The 19,569-nt window shown below is 47.8% G+C and overlaps 1 protein-coding gene across 3 annotated transcripts in view; it reads left to right on the top strand.

The window, feature by feature from the left end:
- The window catches only part of TSC1 (TSC complex subunit 1), a 206,047-nt gene that overhangs the window by 159,847 nt on the left and 26,631 nt on the right, over positions 1–19,569 (top strand). For all 3 annotated transcript variants that reach the window (XM_078646165.1, XM_078646164.1, XM_078646166.1), the window contains exon 18: positions 5,087–5,197. In XM_078646165.1, coding sequence (XP_078502291.1) covers positions 5,087–5,197 — 111 coding nt within the window. The remainder of the gene's footprint in view (positions 1–5,086; positions 5,198–19,569) is intronic.

Consider the following 19,569-nt stretch of genomic DNA (forward strand, 5'->3'; position numbering starts at 1 on the left):
TGGTGCAATCTGTGTCCAATTTCAACACCCTCGATAATTTTCCTGAGATCTCTTTGTTAGAGGTTGAGAAGTTGCTTAATAGCATAAAAAGTGGGAGCCCGTCTGATTTACTACCAGCCAGGCTAATGGGACCATTAGGGAGAACACTTGGCCCTGACATTCAGAGCCTGGTGAATCTCTCATTAACAGGAAGTGTTCCACAGGACTGGAAAAAGGCCTTGGTCAGACCGATTAGAAAGAACACCTCCTCCCCCTGGACCAACCTGTCTAACCTTAGGCCAATTTCCCTGCTACCTTTCCTGGGGAAAATCATCGAAAAGCATACAAATAAACATCTGTCCAACTTCCTGGAACAATCTGGAAGCCTTGATCCCTCACAGTCGGGTTTTAGGCCAAAATATAGTACTGAAACTGCCTTGCTGTCGATAACGGACGATCTCCGCATGTACCAGGACAGTGGTTATTCTGTTGTCCTGGAGCTGCTGGATTTATCGGCAGCGTTCGATACCATCTCACACAATATTTTGATCGAACGACTGACTGTGAAGGGAATCGGCGGTAGGGCACTGGGATGGATGAAGAGCTTTCTCTCCGACCGCACCCAATGTGTCACCATGGGTGAGTTTAAGTCGGAAGAGGTAAAGATCACCAAGGGGGTCCCTCAGGGATCTTGTTTGAGCCCGACTCTTTTTAACGCCTATGTGGCCCCCTTGGCAGATATAACCAGAGCCTTTGGTTTCTGTCCAGTGTCCTACGCTGATGATACTCAGCTGCTTTTTCCCATCAAACAACTAACACCGGAGGTTATACAATCTTTCTCCGAGGGGATGACAGCAGTATCTCGGTGGATGTCTGCCAACTTTCTTCAATGTAACGTTGGTAAGACCGAGGTGATGCTTTTCGGTGAAGCCATGGTCTTATGGTCCCCTGATTGGTGGCCTTTGGACTTAGGCCCAATTCCCGAACCCAAGCTAATAATCAAGAACCTGGGAGTACGGCTGGAATCGGAGTTAACCATGAAACAACATAGTAACAGCATTGTTGGATCCTGTTTTCATATGATAGGTCTCCTTCGCAGGATTTTCCCTTTCCTCCCAGACTCCTTTAGAAGAACTTTGGTTCAGGCTTTAGTAATCAGCCGTCTTGATTATTGTAATGGTCTTCTGGCAGGTGCAAATGAAGAGGTACTAGATAGTTTACAAGTGGTGCAGAACACAGCAGCCAGGCTTGTTCTCAATGCCCCCCAAGATCGCCATCCAAACCCCTGCTGAATAAACTTCACTGGCTGTCCATACGTCAACGAGTGAGGTTTAAGACCTGCTGTATTATACATAAAGGTCTACATGACCTAGGACCAGACTATTTGGCCAAAAAATGTATACCATATGTCCCCTCCCGCACCCTTAGGTCCAGTGAACAGCAGCTACTGAATGTACCCAAGATCAGTAGAACCAGATTGGGCGGTAAGGCCTTGTCTGTGGTGGGTCCCACGTTGTGGAATGTGCTTCCTCTCCTACTGAGGCAATGTCCTGACCATTTCCTTTTTAGGAAACAATTGAAAACTTTTCTGTTCAGCCAAAATTAGCTGATACAAGTCTTTTTGTTTTAGCACCTAGTATCTGTCGGAGGGCTTTTATCTGTAATCCCAATGCTACTGTTTTTAAGTTTACTTGCCGGCCGTCTCAAGCGCGGAGATACTTCTGCCGAAGTCTATTCCTAGCGCTATACAAACTTGCAAATAAATCCTCCCGAACGGCGAGTCCAGGATATTTAGGCTCTGATTCCGATCTTTCAGCCTCTATCCTGGATTTCGGTCAGGATGACCCTGAGGCTGCTGGGGCTCATGGCCTCTTGCATCCTGCTGGTCAATCATGCCCAATGGCATATCCAGGCTCTGCAGTGGGACCTGAAGATCCAGTGGGCTAAGCATCAGGGGAACCTGTCCGATTACATCCAGATCTCGGAGGGCACTGCACAACAATTGCAGGGGTGGCTCACGAACCGGCATTGGGTCAGTAGCAGATCCCTCTCCCTTCCCCAACCGGAGCACACAGTGGTGACGGATGCGTGCCTCCTGGGATGGGGCGGCCACATGGGAGAGGCGGAGATCAGAGGCCTCTGGTCTCCGGCAGAGTCCAGGCTCCATATCAACCTTTTGGAGCTCCGGGTGATCAACTAGCACTGAAGGCATTCCTTCCCTCTGTTAACTCCTGCAGTGCTCTCCCCTTGACAGACAACACCACTGCCATGTGGTACTGCAAAAAACAATTTGGGGTGGGGTTGTGGACCCTATGTCAGGAGGCCCTGCGCCTCTGGACATGGCTGGAACGTCTGGGCATTTCCCTGGTGGTTCAACACCTGGCAGGTTCACTGAATGCCAGGGCGCACAAACTCAGTCGCAGGTGCATGATGGATTACGAATGGGGTCTTCACTCGGAGGTGGCGCAAGGTCTCTTTCAACAGTGTTCCTTGGTTAGATCTATTAGCCACCAAAGAGAACGTGCAGGGTCGGCAGTTTTGCACATTGGAATTTCCAAGGCGGCACTCGCTGGGCGAAGCTTCTCGTCGCTAGTGGAGTTGTGGTCTGTTGTATGCCTTTCCGCCTATACCACTTCTGCCCAGAGTGCTGAAAAAATCAGGTGCGACAGGGCCCAAGCCATTCTTGAGGCTCCGGACTGGGCTCGAAGAGTTTGGTATCCCGAGCTAATCAGTATGACCACCGATTCCCCGATCCGACTGCCTCTTCGGGAGGATCTCGCAGCAGCAGGGAACGGTCCTTCACCCGAACCTGTCCAGTCTCCACCACTTTGCGTGGAGATTGAGCGGTGGCAGTTGATTCCTTTCGACTTGCCTTCTGAAGTCTGTGATGTTATTCTGGCAGCCAGGCGTCCCTCCAAAAAGTTGGTATACGCATGCAGGTGAAACAAGTTTATGGCATGGTGCACATCAAAGGCTGTGGATCCCCTTTCTGCCACTCTTTCAGAAGTCTTACTGTTCCTTCTTTCTTTGGCCCAGCAGGGTTCTGCTCTGGACTCTGCACTATTATTATTATTATTATTATTAGGCTTCCTGATCAGCCCTCTCTTTTCAAGTTCCCTATTGTAAAAAGATTCCTCAAAGGCATTACTCCTCTTTTCCCTCCTGTTCCCTTCGTAATGCCACAGTGGGACTTGAACCTGGATCTCACATATTTAATGTGTGCTTTCTTTGAGCCTCTTCCCCTTCGTCTGTTACTTTTGAAGACTGCTTTCCTGGTTGCCATCACCTATGCTAGGAGTGAGTGAGCTCCAGGCTCTTTCCTGCAAACCTCCTTTTCTGTCTGTCCATCCGGACAAGGTTGTGCTCAGAACATGTCCATCCTTTCTGCCAAAGGTTGTCACTGCCCTTCACATCGGGCAGACCATCACTTTTCCCACCTTCTTTCCGCCTCCGCATCCTTCCAGAGAGGAAGAGAGGCTCCACCGTCTGGACCCAAAACGCGCGCTCTCCTTTTACCTGAATCGCACACAACAGTTCCGGGTGGATAACCAGCTCTTTGTTGGCTAGATAGGCCCCAAGAAAGGTCGGGCCGTACACATGCAAACTATCTCCAGATGCGTCTTCTTGTGTATTAAAGCCTGTTATTCTCTGGCAAAAAAGGATCCTCCGATGGGGCTGCGCGCCCATTCCACCAGGGCGACGGCTGCCACTACGGTATTGGAACGTGGTGTCCCCTTACAAGACATCTGTCCGGCAGCTATGTCTGCCTCTTTGCACACTTTTACTAAGCACTATTGCCTGGACAGCAAAGTCCGGAGAGATGGCTTTTTTCGCTGTTCTGTTCTCCAGGACTTCGTGGTGTGATCTTGGTTCGCAGACCAACCACTGGGGTTGGTATTGCTGGGGTATCTATTCTAAGGTAAGGAATCTATCCCTAATCTTTCAGATGAACAAGTTACTTTCCTTCAGTAACGATATATCTGTAAGAAACATTAGTTGGTGATAGATTCCTTACCGCCCAACCCATCCTCCCCGTTCTGCGAACTAATTACTAGGGTGAAGGTCATCCCTTTCAGGGCCCTAGTTTCTACGCACCAGTAGTCAGTATCTTGCATGGCTCTGCGTTCCTGGTGCGGAAAGTCATGTACAGAACTGACGTTCAGGCTGCCATTCAGGCTGCCATTGTTTGTATGTTATAAATAGCTATGTTGCCATATTTACGAAAACAACAAATACATTAGCACAACATCTGTAAAAGCCTTGTACATGGTGTTAACGTAGCATGATCGTGTTCTTGCTAAGTTGACTCTGTGCGCAAGTATAGTTTCCAAGAAACGTATCCAGACTTTTACAGATGCAAATGTGTCGGAAGCCATCGTGTAAAAGTGAAGGCAACTTTAGGAAAGACCTGTGTGTATGTAAAATGGCAGTGTTTCCCTACAGGCCTAACTGAAACACATGACACGGGGAGAGGAGAATGTGGGAGATCAAAGAAGTTGCCAAGTAGGAGATGCCAGTGAGCATTGGGGCAGGCAGGCAGGTGTAGTGAGTACCGAAGGCTGGAGAGCCTCTAAGCCTCTAAGCATTACCTTAGAGCTGGCTGCAACTAAACTGGACTGCCTGGTCTCCGAAGCTGCCCACATGCAAAATAGGCAGTAGTTTTTTTTTTACGGAGTTGAGCCTTCTTTCGCACTTAGATTTTTGGTTATTGATAATTCCACTGGTCGTGTGTCTTGGCTGCTTGGCTGAATAGTTTTCTCTAACATTGTGTTTGAGAATTTCCTGAAACATGTCCCGAGTATTACTTTCACAGCCCTTTGGGTCGAGAGTCTGCATTAAAACCTAAACTGAATCTCTAACCGTGCGTAGCTCTGTGGTCTGTTTGGTAATGTTGAAAGGCTGTTTTCCATATATTCAATGCTTTGGTTGGTGAAATCCTCAGCTAATTTCTTTTTACTTTTGAAAACTCTTCTGGGTCCCTAGTTCCAGCATTTTGTAGAAGTATCTTTACGTGTGTTCTAGTAATCATAGTAATGCGTTTTACCTGGATAAGGGTGTGGTCAACAATGTGACATCTGACCTCAGTCTACACTTGTATTCTGTGCAGACCAAGCTGGAGGATTGTCGTAACATGATTGCAGCGCTGCGGCTGGAGCTGAAGCAGGCAAACAACAAGGTGTGCCACACGGAGCTCAGACTGAAACAGGTCTCACAGAAGGTAGGGGCTGTGGTTTATCTTGAAGCTCTGCTTTGGCCGTCTTTCCACGTTAATTTGAAGCTCATTCGCCATGCAATAAGACCACAATGTTCTCTATAAGAAATTGGGTTTAGTTAAGACTGGAGAGTATCCACCCCATTTAATAATCAGTCCTTGTCGGGGTGAAATCGTAACTAAAGTAGCCCAAGCTCAACCCCTTGGTAGCTACGGCACAGAGCAGACCGGCTTACCTTAAAAGCAATCAGTAAAGTATGTATGCTGTACTAAAACAGTAGAAAAGTCAAAATGCAATGCAAAAAAACCCAATAATCCCAAAATGAAAGTACATTTTTTGATAAACAAAATTACATCAAAATAGGGCATCCTGGTCCGGGATTTTACCTTCTGACTTTAATTCTTTAAGTCCCAATCGCCCATAAGAGTACACTTCTAAAGCCTCTCAGGCCAAGGGGCTCACTGGCTGTCTGACAGAATTCAGTCCACGTCCAGTTGCCACTGATTTAGCTGGGAGGTTGCAGGAAAGGCATCTTGGAGCTGTTCGTATCACTGGAGCTTTAATAGATGGTTAGCCTTATTGTAATTTGTATTTATATAGTGCTGACTACCTCTGAGAAGGCATTGAAGTAATTTTTGGTGAGTAGCATGCTACTATGACACCCAAAGGGGATTCGTGGTGGATTAGTTGAAGGGATAAATTAATATTGGAAGTGGTAGGCTTACAAGTCTCTAAGTTGGCTAAATTGGATAGAGGCGGGAAGAATTTGGAAAGGGTATATAGTGAAGAGGAGTGGGGTGAGTCGCGGTAGGGATGTTTTGGATTAGTGACAGGATGAGTCATTGCATGGTGATTTGGGGATATTAGTAGTTTTTTTCTGTACAGTGGGAAGAAAATATATAAATATGTAGATTTTAACATGATACACTTGAGAAATAAAATCAGGAGATATAACATTGTACTAAATAAAGTTCCATATGTACATGCATGGATAAATATTAAACATAACTTAGGCTTTCCACTTTTGCTCTAATTACTTTTTTTCAGTTTATTATATTTTTCATTTGTATTTGTCCCCCCGTATTTCAGTGTTGAAGCTTTATAGATACAATTGCTATAATTTTATTTACACATTATGACAGATGTTATTATAGGAAGTATTTATTTATTTATTTACCTGTTCTCCCTGCATCTTGCGGGAACTCTTAATAGCAGAGACTCTGAGGCCTCAAACTGCCAAAACCTGACACCTGAAGCTACCACTGCACCCTGTGCTTCTGGCCCGAGTTGAAGGGGGTCACCGGTGTTAAGGTCTCCCAGCCATCCAAAGCTCAAATCCTCTGTGTTTTCACCCCTCCTGGACTCCTTGATGTTGCCTGCAGCCTCTGCATTCAGACCACCTTCACCATGAAGGCCCCTGATAAGAAAATCTGATTCCTAAAGACACCTATGCCGCCCCCTGGACCTTGTAGAAGAGGACCCCAAGTGCTCCTAGGTCACCGAGCTTTGCAAGTCTTGACCCCTTATTGGTTCAACCTGGCTATGCCCTCCAGCCAGAGCATGCAGCCTCTTTCTGCGGTGACTGATCTCCATAGAAACCAAATGGGCTCCCAGTCCTCTTTTGTACCCTGCACCATGCCGCCCTCGTGCCACTGATGGTGTTTTGTTGGGGCTGCCTTAGACCTTGCCCCCAGCTCACCTTAACCTCTGGAGATTGGTCCTGTAAGTTGCTGTACTATACCGGTTTTCAGAACATGTTCTTCCTTCCCTAGGATAACATTGCAGAACTCCTGAATTGCACTGTCCACTTTTTAAAGTGAAAATAATTTATATATAAAACATACTGTTCGAGACATATGAGCTGCAGATCTCACACTGAGCATTAGATCGCCACCTGGTGTTGGGCTCGGATGATTGCATGTTGTCGTCGTCTTGGAAGAAGTCTTTGTAGTCACGAGATAGGTGACTCCTCCTTTGGACGACAGTGCGCATGGGCATCGGCTCCATCCTTAGATTGTTTTTTTCCGCCACTGGGTTCGGATGTAACTTTTCCGCTCTGGTTCGAAATCTATCTTTAATGGGAGTTCGACGCGAATAAACTTTACAAACAACTTCCGATATCAACAAACATCGACTCTACTTCATCTGTTCAACCAGACTCAAAGATTCTTAGCGGGTTACCCCTTCGAGACTGGCAATGGTAATTCGACTGGCCATAGTACTTCCCTGAACTGGGGGGAAAGGTTCCATTAAGGAGGAGGATTTATGATTTGTCCTCGTTACATTTAAGCTGTGCTGAGGATAGCCATTGAAAGACTGCTGACAAACCATTTCTGGCCAAGGACGTGGAAAACTCTGATTTTCCCCAGGTAAACAGAAGCCGAGTGTCATCAGCATATGCTATCATTTTGGCTTCCAAACTCTTCAGCCAAGTGAATCAGAGGAATGACATAGAAATTTTTTTTAAAAGGGGGGCTCATAGAGGACCCCTGAGGCACCCCAGTAGTTGCCTTCTGAGGCGAGGAGGAAAACAGGGAATCCAGACCTGTTGTGTACACCTCTCCAAAAATGATTTCAGCCAACTCAGGGCAGCGCCTGAAATTCCCATATCTGAAAGGCGGGTTAGCAGCAGAGAGTGGGGGGGCAGTGTCTAATGCTGCCGAGAGGCCTAACAAAATTAGAGCTGCCCTACTGCCTGAATCCAAGCACTCCCGAATGGCTTCCGAGACTTCCAACAGGGCAGATTCAGTACTATAAGAGGCTCTGAACCCGGATTGAGCCGGATGAATGTGCAAAATAGCAGTAGATAACTCAAACAACCCTACAAAGAGGAGGTAGCTTTTGCTAGTCCCCCTAATTGGCTCCCTGCTGGTTTTGGTTGCCCAAAGTAACCACATAGTAACGATTTCAAGAAAACACTTTGGTAAGTATCAAAGTGTCAACTTTGTTAAAATTGTCAGTGCTTGTTAGCGGTTGAGTGGAAAGTTTTTGGATTTACTATACTTTGTAAAATTTGTATCTCCGTAACCATCCAATGGAACTTTTTTGTTTGACTAAAAATTCATAAAAACCTACGCTTATTTTTATGAATTGGTGTCAGATTTCTTAAAGTGTCATTCTTTTTTTCAGTTGTTTTGGTGCTGTTTAAATGCTTTACACTTTGTGTAAGCCTGACTGCTCAGAGCCACAGCTACCCAGGGTTGAGTTAAGGTGTACCAAACGAAAGTGGCCCTAAAGGGTTTGTAGTGAACTATATGCAAGTCACACAATTACATGGTGAGGTCACACAACTACACCATATAATACACCCCATTTCCTTACAATAGTCTAATCTTGTTGCACCTTCACTTCAAAAGAAATTGTTTTTTCAACCATGTATAAATACATATATGTGAATAATTGATACACTAAAACTATAATAAAGTGAACGTTATGTTATACTTGTGCAAACAACATCAAATGCAATAAATGTTTTTAAATGAAAAATTTGCCCAGAAAGGTGTGTATATGTACGTGCGCACACACACACACACACACACACACACACACACACACACACACACACACACACTTCCCTCTTGCCATATATATTAAATAGGTACTTTTTATTTTGTTTCATTAACTTGCACTTTATAGCTTTTAGGTCCTCAGATAATCGTCTTTTACAGCCTATGTCAGTCTTGAGGCTGCCAGTTCTCGTCCTGTATAGGGAAGTAAAGTAGTTTAGTTGTGCTGAAATGAGTATAGTTTGTGATGTGTGCTGTTCATGACAAACTGTGCACTGTTAAAAAACAAAATACCGTGTTCGAGGCATATGAGCTGCAGATTGTGCACACTTGGCATTAGATCGCCACCTGGTGTTGGGCTCGGATGATTGCATGTTGTTGTCGTCTTGGAAGAAGTCTTTGTAGTCAACGAGATAGGTGATTCCTCCCTTGGACGATAGTGCGCATGGGCATCGGCTCCATCCTTAGATTGTTTTTTTCCGCCACTGGGTTCGGATGCAACTTTTCCGCTCCGGTTCGAAAATCTACTTTTCAAAGACTTCGACTCGCAAAATTTTTTCTAAAAACAAACTTTAACTTCAATATACATAGACTCGACCTCATCACTTCGATTCCGGTCATAGACGTGGGCCGTCGGGCCTACCCACGTGGTGAGGCCTACACCTCATGGAAAGGACACCATTTAAAAGATGCCCCGGGTGTGGAGCAGAATTTCCACACAGCGACCATCACGAGGTGTGTAACCTGTGTTTGTCACCGGAACACGACGAGTCGAGCTGTACAGCTTGTGCGTCCTTTCGATCCAAAAGACCATTCAAGATCGGAGGGCCCGTCGACGGGACATGCCGAGATCAGCTCCGGAACCGGTGGATATCTTCAACGAAGGTCCATGTGTCCCTGAGGAAGATTCCAATGATCTCCAGATCGTATCTCAGGCAGACGACTCTGATGACTCCATACCATCAGGTCAACGCGTGAGTACGACTGTCCCTACCCCAGCCCCAACACCTAAACCAAAGGCTAAGGTCAAAACTTCGCCTTTGGGGCCCAGTCGAGACCGAGACATTGCTTCGAAAGCCCCGCCATCGGGCTCTGCTCCGAAGAAAATATTAAAGCCTTCCGGTAGCTCCATACCGAGCAAACCGTACGTGCCGATACAACCAGCTCCCTCGGCACCGAAACAGAAAATTCCCGGTTCACAAAAAGATTCAGAAACCGTCGACTCCTAAAGACAATATAGCACCAAAACCAATGAAGCCTGTGTTCGACTCTTCTAAGCCGACAAAACAGCTTCCAGTCCAAAATCTGCGGTGACGAAACCTACAAAGCCTGCTACTGAAGTCTCTCAGCCCTCGAACCAGGCCTCGACACCGAAAACTATACCCTCGGTGCTGAAAACTATGTCAAAGGACTATTCAACAACTCCTAAGGCTAAAGACAAGCAAAACCCCATCCCGGAGCCGAAAGAATCGGCGTCGAAAGCAAGTTCTGAAGAAGAGGAGCTTTTTAGACCTGATCCTTTGCAAAAGAGGATATACATAGACCCAGAAACTGGGCCTGTTTCCACCACACCACACAGGAAGAAAAAGTCCGATACAGCACCTACACCTCCAGTACCTGTCAAGAAGAAGAACTCTGCCACATCTCCTATGCACCCTTCTTCTCCTGTATCTCCCTCTCCTGCTATCCCTTTAAACATTTCACCTCAAAATTCTCCTCTTCCTTCTCCACAACATACACCTCCTCAAGATGCTGATGATGATCAATATAGCATGGGGGAAAGCAAAGACCCAGATGACCCTTTTCCCTACCCAACAGGTTCACCAGACTGGGAGTATCCAAACCCACAGGATATACCAGATATTCCTGACCCACACATATATCCATCTAAACCTTCTCCTCCAGAAGACAATATTGGGGTTGGACACTTAATTAATAGGGCTGCCATCTATCACAATGTCACCATGCGTTCAGATGAGGCAGAAGAGGACTTTTCACTAGACACTTGAACATTCCCAAAAATCTGTACAAATACTGCCAATGATTAAAGGAGTTATTAAACATGCCCCAGAAGTGTTTAAAGATCCTGAATCATAAACCCAAGGAGAGAGAAAGTACAGAGCAGCTCCTGCAGATCCTGCTTACCCTAAGGGACAGCTACCATTAGACTCCCTAGTAGTTTCAAACGCTAGGAAAAGAGCGAATTCACAAACATCAGGGGAAGCACCGCCTCCTGATAAAGAATCCAAAATCATAGATGTTTCAGGGAAAAGAATAGCTGCCCAATCTAGTAATGCATGGCGCATTGCTAACACACATGCCCTCCTCGCAAGATATGATAGGGCTCACTATGATCAGTTACAAAAGCTATTACAACATCTGCCTGATCAATATAAAGCACAAGCAGATGACCTCATACAGGAGGGTAAGCTTATATCGAACGCCTCCATTAAATACACACTAGATGTAGCAGACACTGCATCCAGGGCAATAAACACCAGTGTCCTTCTTAGACGTCATGCGTGGCTATGCATTTCAGGATTTAAGCAAGAGGTACAGCCTACTATCTTAAATCAACCATTCAACCAACACCAGTTGTTTGGTCCAGAAGTAGACACAGCTCTTGAAAAAATGAAAAAAGACACTGACACAGCCAAGTATATGGGAGCTTTGCAGTCCACCCAAGCAAGAGGCTCCTTTCGTCGCTCCTTCTACAGAGGAGGCTCCAAACAAGCTGGAGCAGACAATTCAGCTTCCTTTAAAAAATAGTACACAAGCATCCTCTAATAAAGGATACTTTAGAGGGGGCTACAGAGGTAATAACAATAAGGGAAGAGGTCGAGGTAACAACAACAATCGATCCTCTTCCACTGCTAAACAGTGACTTCCTTCAGCTCCCCCAACAGCATACCACTCCTGTAGGGGGGAGATTAGCACAGTTTCTGCCTGTCTGGAATTCCATCACAACAGACAAGTTGGTAAGACAGATTATCCAGTATGGTTACTGCCTAGAACTTATAGCTACCCCTCCAAATATACCACCCAGACAGCGTCCAATGTCCACAGAAGCTGCTCCAACAAGAGGTTCTCTCATTGCTACAAAAAGATGCAATAGAGCTAGTTCCATTGCAACAGCAAGGAACAGGGGTCTATTCACTCTACTTCCTAATACCCAAAAAGGATGGGACGCTAAGACCAATTCTAGATTTGAGGTCTCTCAATCTGTATATACACTCAGATCATTTTCACATGATCACTTTACAACAAGTGCTCCCCTTACTGCAACAAGGCGATTTCCTCACTACATTAGACCTCAAAGACGCCTACTGTCACATTCCCATACATCCTTCTCACAGGAAGTATCTCAGGTTTGTGCTAGAAGGACAACACTATTCATTCAAAGTCCTTCCATTCGGGGTAACAACTGCACCAACAGTGTTCACAAAGTGCTTAGCAGTAGTAGCAGCACATCTCAGAAGACAACATATCCATGTCTTCCCTTACTTAGACGATTGGCTCATAAAAGCCAAGTCATTCAACAAGTGTGTTCAACACCCATCCCACACACTTCACAACTTGTGGTTTACAATAAACCACACCAAGTCACATCTACAGCCCTCTCATGTACATCAATACCTAGGGGCTACCATAAACACCATTACAGCGCTAGCTTATCCCAGTCCAGACAGGATACAGAGCGTTCAAGCCTTAGTCACAAGGTTTCAAAATCAGCACTCCCAGCCAGAGTGTTCATGCAATTAATAGGCATGATGGCATGTTGCATTTTTATTGTACCGTATGCAAGACTGCAAATGCGTCCATTGCAGGAATGTCTAGCACAACAGTGGAATCAGGCACAAGGTCAACTAACAGACCTGGTGACAGCCGCACACATCGCTCTCTGCAGTGGTGGAACACCAAAAACCTGTCCAGAGGGCGGCCGTTCCGCGAACCTATTCCACAAATAGTACTGACAACAGACGCATCCCTGACAGGATAGGGAGCACATCCGCACCACCACACAACTCAGGGAAGATGGACTGCTCAACAAAGGGTGCATCACATCAATCACCTAGAGTTGCTGGCAATTTTCCTGGCACTAAAGTCCTTCCAAGTGCACATACAGAACAAAGCTGTCTTAATCCGGACAGACCACATGACAGCCATGTACTACGTACAGAAACAAGGAGGCACACATTCCCTGCAACTGTCCCAGCTCGCACAAAACACTTGGAGATGGGCCATTCCACAAAAGATATATCTGCTTGCAGAACACCTTCCACGAGTTCACAATCAGATAGCCGATCTGTTAAGTCGACAGACACTACATATTCACGAATGGGAACTACATCTGCAAGTTTTGCAGCGTGAATCTTTCTGGATTCACTATGCTGTGCATTATTCCGCGGTCTTGTGGTTGGGTCCGGATTCGTAGTCTTTTCTTTGTTTTTTTTTGGGGGGGTTTTCGTAGCCCAGGTGGGCGTCTGCGTCACACCCCCTTGGGTGTATTTCCGGTGACGTCGGCATGCTTCCTGCGGAAGCTCCCACTCTTGGGCGCCATCTTCAGATTCTTTTTTCCCGCGGTCGGGTCTGGATCGTTCCCGTTTGGGCTCCAGACATTTTTGGAGAAAGAAGAAAGAAAATACAGAAAAGATGAGGAGAAGTCATCTGAAGACTCCAGGGGACTTCATCGACGAACAGTCAGCAAGGAGAAAGCGTTTTTCATCGAGATCCTCGACGACCGTCGACGAACACGCGACCAGGGAGGCCCTGGACGCTCGATGATGGACAACACGCCGTTCAAGTTCTGCCGTAACTGCCACCACAAGTACGCGCAGAAGGACCAGCACCCGGTATGCAACCTTTGCCTACCGTTGAACCACGAAAGCGGAGACTGCAACGCCTGTTCCGCCTTCGCCCCGAAGACCCTTCGTGTGAGAGACGAGGCAGAGGGTAGCACACGCCACCCTGCAGGGGAAGGCCCCGACTCCGTCCCTCTACGAGCTGGGGATGTCCTCCGAGGAAGAAGACAACGCTGCCGCCGAAGACGACAGCTACACGGTCGTAGAGACCGATTACACGAAGACTTCTGACAAGGTAGGAGACTCTTCGGCCCCCAAGAACCCGAGAGACTCTGAGTCAAGAAAAATCGAGGGCAAGACCCCGAAAGCGCCGACGCCAAAAAAGGCGGCATCCGCGACTACTCCCAGGCCCAGCGGATCCTCTGAGAAGGAGTCCCCGGCGCCGAGAGCTGCTGATCAGTAGAAAACGTCGAAAATCGTCCCCGAAAAGGATTGATCGACGCCGAGGGAGAGACCCAAAACTGACGACGATGACCAGAGACCCAAAATCCGGTTTGACGTCGACGTCGAAAACTTCGACACCGAAAGGCACGACGCCGAGCCATCCGCCGAAAAGAACAGCCGACCCATCCGACGCGGAACACGCGGCCGAGATGGAGAAGAAGAGAAGGCGCCTCGAGGCCGAAATGGAGAACATCATGCAGCGGAAGAAAGATTTCGATGCAGAGATGTAAGCCTTCACGATCCCTCACAAGACCAAGCCACCGGTGGTGGAGGCGGTCGAGGAGGAAGAAGAGATCGCCGAAGTCGCCGAGGAACAAGACCAGGACGTCGAGGTGATCGACGACCAGGAGGAGTACGAGAATCCCTACGATAGCTACAACTATGGGGAGAAAGAGTAAAGCAGGACGGACACAGATTCGGCACCCTCTGACCTACAGGAGGTAGATTACATAGATGTCGACACAGACAGCCCGGAGGAGGTGGTCGACACTTACCCCTCGAGGCCCTCGCCGCCGGACGACATCGGGGCCTACAACTCGGTGATACAATCTGCCGCAGCAGCTTTCAAGCTCAAGCTCGACGAAGAGAAGCAAAAAGCAGACTTCCTTCTGGAGACATTGCTCCCAACACAAACGAGGAGCCAGTTCCTTCCAATGCTCGAAAGCGTCTTGGCTCAGGGGAAGGAAGCATTCAGGGAACCCGCAACATGCAAGGCAGTAACTCCCAGAACTGAGAAGTACCCGGCCTACATTCAGGGCACGGTCTCCGCAGACTCCATTATCACGGCCACAGCAAGGAGGAGGGCTAACGTACCCACTACCTCGGGTCCGCCACCGGATAAGGAGAGCAAAAGGATGGATCTGGTGGGCAGAAGGATCGAACGGAATGCCGCAACCCACTGGCGCATGGCTAATTCCAACGCCCTGATAAACAGGCACATGTACCAGATCATGGAAGGGCTGGGGCAGTTGGTGAAGGACCTGCCCCAGGATGCCAGGCAGAAGGCCGAAAAGCTGGTTGAAGAAGGAAAAAACGCGGCAAATTCTTGCCTTAAGACGGCCCTGGATGGGGCTGACACCGCCAGCAGGCTTATGATGATGGGTGTCACGGAAAGGAGGCACGCCTGGCTCAGGATCTCAGGTTTCAAACCGGAGGTGCAACACAGTATCCTGAACACACCGTTCAACGGCAACACGCTTTTCGGAACAACAGTTGATGAAACGCTCAGTCAACTGAAAAAAGATAACGAAACAGCAAGATCCATGGGAGCATTGCAGTTCAGAGGGAACAAGAGGGGCACCCCATCACGGAGGCCCGGCGGGAGAGGCAGAAACCAGCCAGGTACATCACACCAGGCTTTCCAGCAAACGCACCAGGCAGACTCGCAGGCTCAGCATGGTCAGCAGAAGCAGTCCTGGCAGTACCAACAAAGAGGCCAGTCCTTTCGAAGGAGAAATGGACGGGGACAAAATAGAAGAGGGGGGCAGCAGCCCGCCTCTAAGTGACTTCAAAAAACTACGTGTGCCCGCCCACAGAAAAGATCCCAAGGGGCAGCACGTACAGAGGGGTCAGGACAAAATAGACACCTACGACCACATAACACCAGTTGGAAGAAGATTAAGATTTTACCTCCAGAAATGGAGAGAAATCACATCAGACAAATGGATCCTCAACATTATCCAATTCGGATACTGCATAGAGTTGGAGGGGAGGCCAATAAGCAGAAAACCAAAAAGAAAAACACTAGCAAGCAAGCAGCTGCAGTGTCTTCAGGAGGAGGCAAAGGAACTCCTGCGGAAGCAGGCCATAGAACGGGTACCCTTCAAGGAAAGAAACACAGGAATATACTCAATGTACTTCCTGGTACCAAAAGTAGACGAGACAATGAGACCCATTCTGGACTTACGGTTCCTGAACAAATTCATAAGAACGCAAAAATTCAAAATGACCTCCCTGCAAGAGGTGCTCCCACAATTGCAGACCGGGGACTTCATGGTCACAACAGACCTCAAAGACGCCTACCTGCACATCCCAATGAACAGAAAGCACAAACACATGCTCAGGTTCACCATTGGAGAAAGCCACTACCAGTTCACGACACTGGCCTTCGGACTAAAATCAGCACCAAGAGTTTTCACAAAGTGCCTCGCAGCAGTCGCAGCGCACCTACGAAGGCAAGGAATACACGTATACCCTTACCTGGACGACTGGCTGGTGAAAGCAAACTCATACCAGAAATGCAAGCAGCACGCACATACAGTGACGAGCACGCTCATAAGCCTGGGGTTCTCCATCCATTGGAAGAAATCATCAATGGAGCCGGAACAAGTCAAGATCTTCCTGGGAGCACAGATCAACACCTTACAGGGCAAGGTGTTCCCCAGCGAGAAGAGGGCGAGGGCGCTGGTGAAGGAAACTCGCCTCTACCGGAAGGGACAAGCTCGGACAGTGAGGACTGCGAGCAAGATCATGGGCATGATGGCATCATGCATCCACCTGGTACCAAATGTACGACTCCACATGAGACCCATTCAAGAATGGCTACAGGAGCAATGGTCACAAGCTACAGGCGGTTGGGAGGATCTAGTGGTTGTAACGCACGCAGTGCAGAAGGAGATAGCATGGTGGACCATGAAGAACATAACAAGGGGAAAGCCTCTAACGCCCCCAACGCCAACAGTGACCATCACCACAGACGCATCCCTGAAGGGATGGGGCGCTCACATGGAGGACCTCAAGGTGAGGGGACTGTGGACGCCAACAGATGCGGCAAAGCACATCAATTACCTAGAATTGAAGACAATCTTCCTTGCACTGAAAGCCTTTCAAACAAGACTGTACAAACACAAGGTGTTGATACAAACAGACAACACCACTGCGATGTTCTACATCAACAAGCAGGGGGGCACACAGTCAGCCCCGCTTTCAACGCTGGCGCAGGAGATATGGAGATGGGCCATCCCTCTCAAGATAGACCTGCTAGCCATACACCTACCAGGGAAGGACAACATACAAGCCGATTGGCTCAGCAGGCAGACATCGGCATCCCACGAGTGGGAGCTCAATGCTCAGGAGACAAGGTGCCTGTTCGACAGATGGGGGACACCATCGGTGGACCTGTTTGCCACACGCCAGAATGCAAAATGCCAAAACTTCGCATCCAGGCAGCCCGAGGAGGGGTCACTGGGGAATGCCCTATGGATAGATTGGTCAAGGACATTTGCTTACGCCTTTCCCCCGATACCTCTGATGCACAAAGTGCTGAGCAAGTGCAGAGCGAGCAACATGACACTAATACTGGTCGCACCACAGTGGGCGAGGCAGACATGGTACTCGCAGATCATGGAGATGACACAGTGTGCACCCCACAGATTCAGCAGGAGGAAAGACCTACTCTCCATGCAGAACGGAGAGGTACTACATCAAGAGCCAGAGAGCATGAGCCTAGTAGCGTGGCTCCTGAGGACCTAGAGTTCGCACATTTGAGACAGCCAGAAAGAACCCTGAGGGTCCTTCGGGAGGCACGAAGGCCCAGCACTCGGAAGTGCTACGTTGCGAAATGGAAAAGATTCACAATATGGTGCAGACAAGAAAGACTTCACAATAAAATGAAGAGGGACTCCACAGTGCTAAGGTACCTGACGCACTTGCTGGAGAAGAACCTTAGCTCATCCTCTTTAAGAGTTCACTTGGCAGCGATAGTCGCCTACACAAGGGGAGAAACGTGCAGGAGTTTCTTCACATCACAGGTGGTGAAGAGATTCCTAGAAGGAGCGAAAAGGATCGCACCACCGCCACCTGCATGGAACTTGAACACAGTCCTAACGGAACTCATGAAAGAGCCCATTGAACCACTTCACAAGGCCTCCCTAAAGATGCTAACTATGAAAACAGCCTTCCTGGTTGCAATAACGTCCTTACGCAGAGTAAGCGAGCTTCAAGCGCTGACGCTACAAGAACCCTACATACAAATACACAATGATAAGAGTTGTAATGAGGACTGACCCACACTTCATGCCGAAGGTGGTATCCAAATTTCACATGAACCAGTCTATACAGATACCGAGTTTTTTCCAAAAACCAACAACTAGCGCAGAGCGAGCTCTGCACACCCTGGACGCCAGAAGGGCAGTCATGCACTACATTGAAAGGACGAAGGGACACAGGAAAACAAAACAGTTCTTTGTGTCATTCGCAAACAGCTTCATGGGGAAAGCAGTAACCAAAAAGACCATTGCACGATGGATCGCACAGACAATTCAACTCTGCCACAAGCGTGCAGGACAAGAGCTGACAGAGGGGACACGTGCCCACTCCACTAGGAAGAAGGGCGCTACAATAGCCTTCCTGGCTAACACACCCATAGAGGACATATGCCTGGCGGCAACATGGGCTTCGGTGCACACGTTCACGAAGCACTACTGTGTGGATATACAAATGAACAAGGAAGCTCAAGTTGGACAGAAGGTGCTACAGCACATATTCAACACCCAACGCTCATCTTCCACCCAGCCGCCACAGAGATGAGAAACCGCTACAAAATCTATGCACAGCATAGTGAATCCAGAAAGATTCACGCTGCAAAACGAATAGTTTTCTTACCTGTCGGTGTAGTTTTGCAGCTTGAAGATCTTTCTGGATTCACTAGCGAACCCACCCACCTCCGCCAGAAAGATGAGGCTGGAGAGAGAAGAGGTGGTTAACAAAAAAGAAAGGACTTTTAAAAGTACAAAGCGGTAAAATATCAACTAAATAGAACATTGCCATTACTTCGGAAACGAAAGAAACATGGAAAAAAAGAACCCGAAGATGGCGCCCAAGAGTGGGAGCTTCCGCAGGAAGCATGCCGACGTCACCGGAAATACACCCAAGGGGGTGTGACGCCGACGCCCACCTGGGCTACGAAAAAAAAAAAAACAAAGAAAAGACTACGAATCTGGACCCAACCACAAGACCGCGGAATAATGCACAGCATAGTGAATCCAGAAAGATCTTCAAGCTGCAAAACTACACCGACAGGTAAGAAAACTATTCGTTCTTCAACCATACTTTCACAAGTGGGGTCATCCAGACATAGACCTGTTTGCCACACACAAACGCAAAATGCCCAACCTTCACCGCCAGGTTTCCACACCCGTTGTGCAAAGGCAATGCGATATGGATGAACTGGTCAGGCAGATTTGCGTACGCTTTTCCGCCAACCCCACTAATACCACTGGTAGTACGCAAGCTCAGACAACAGTCTCTAAAACGGATTCTGGTAGCTCCCATATGGGCACGCCTACCGTGGTTCACCACACTGCTAGAACTCTCTCTAGTTCCACACCAAAAACTGTCTCTCACACCATCGATGTTAACGCAGAACCATGGAGACATCCGGCATCCAGATCCAAATCAACTGAATCTGGCGATCTGGCTCCTTAAGTCTTAGAGTTTGGTTACATCATTAAAGAAGCCAGAAGACCTACTACTAGAGCTTGTTGTGCTGCTAAATGGAAAAGATTTGCCATTTACTGCAATAATAATCAAATTGATCCCTTAGATGCTTCCATCCAAAATATTATT

Source organism: Lissotriton helveticus, chromosome 5_1, assembly GCF_964261635.1.
Source record: "Lissotriton helveticus chromosome 5_1, aLisHel1.1, whole genome shotgun sequence".
Taxonomy (NCBI): Eukaryota; Metazoa; Chordata; class Amphibia; order Caudata; family Salamandridae; genus Lissotriton; species Lissotriton helveticus.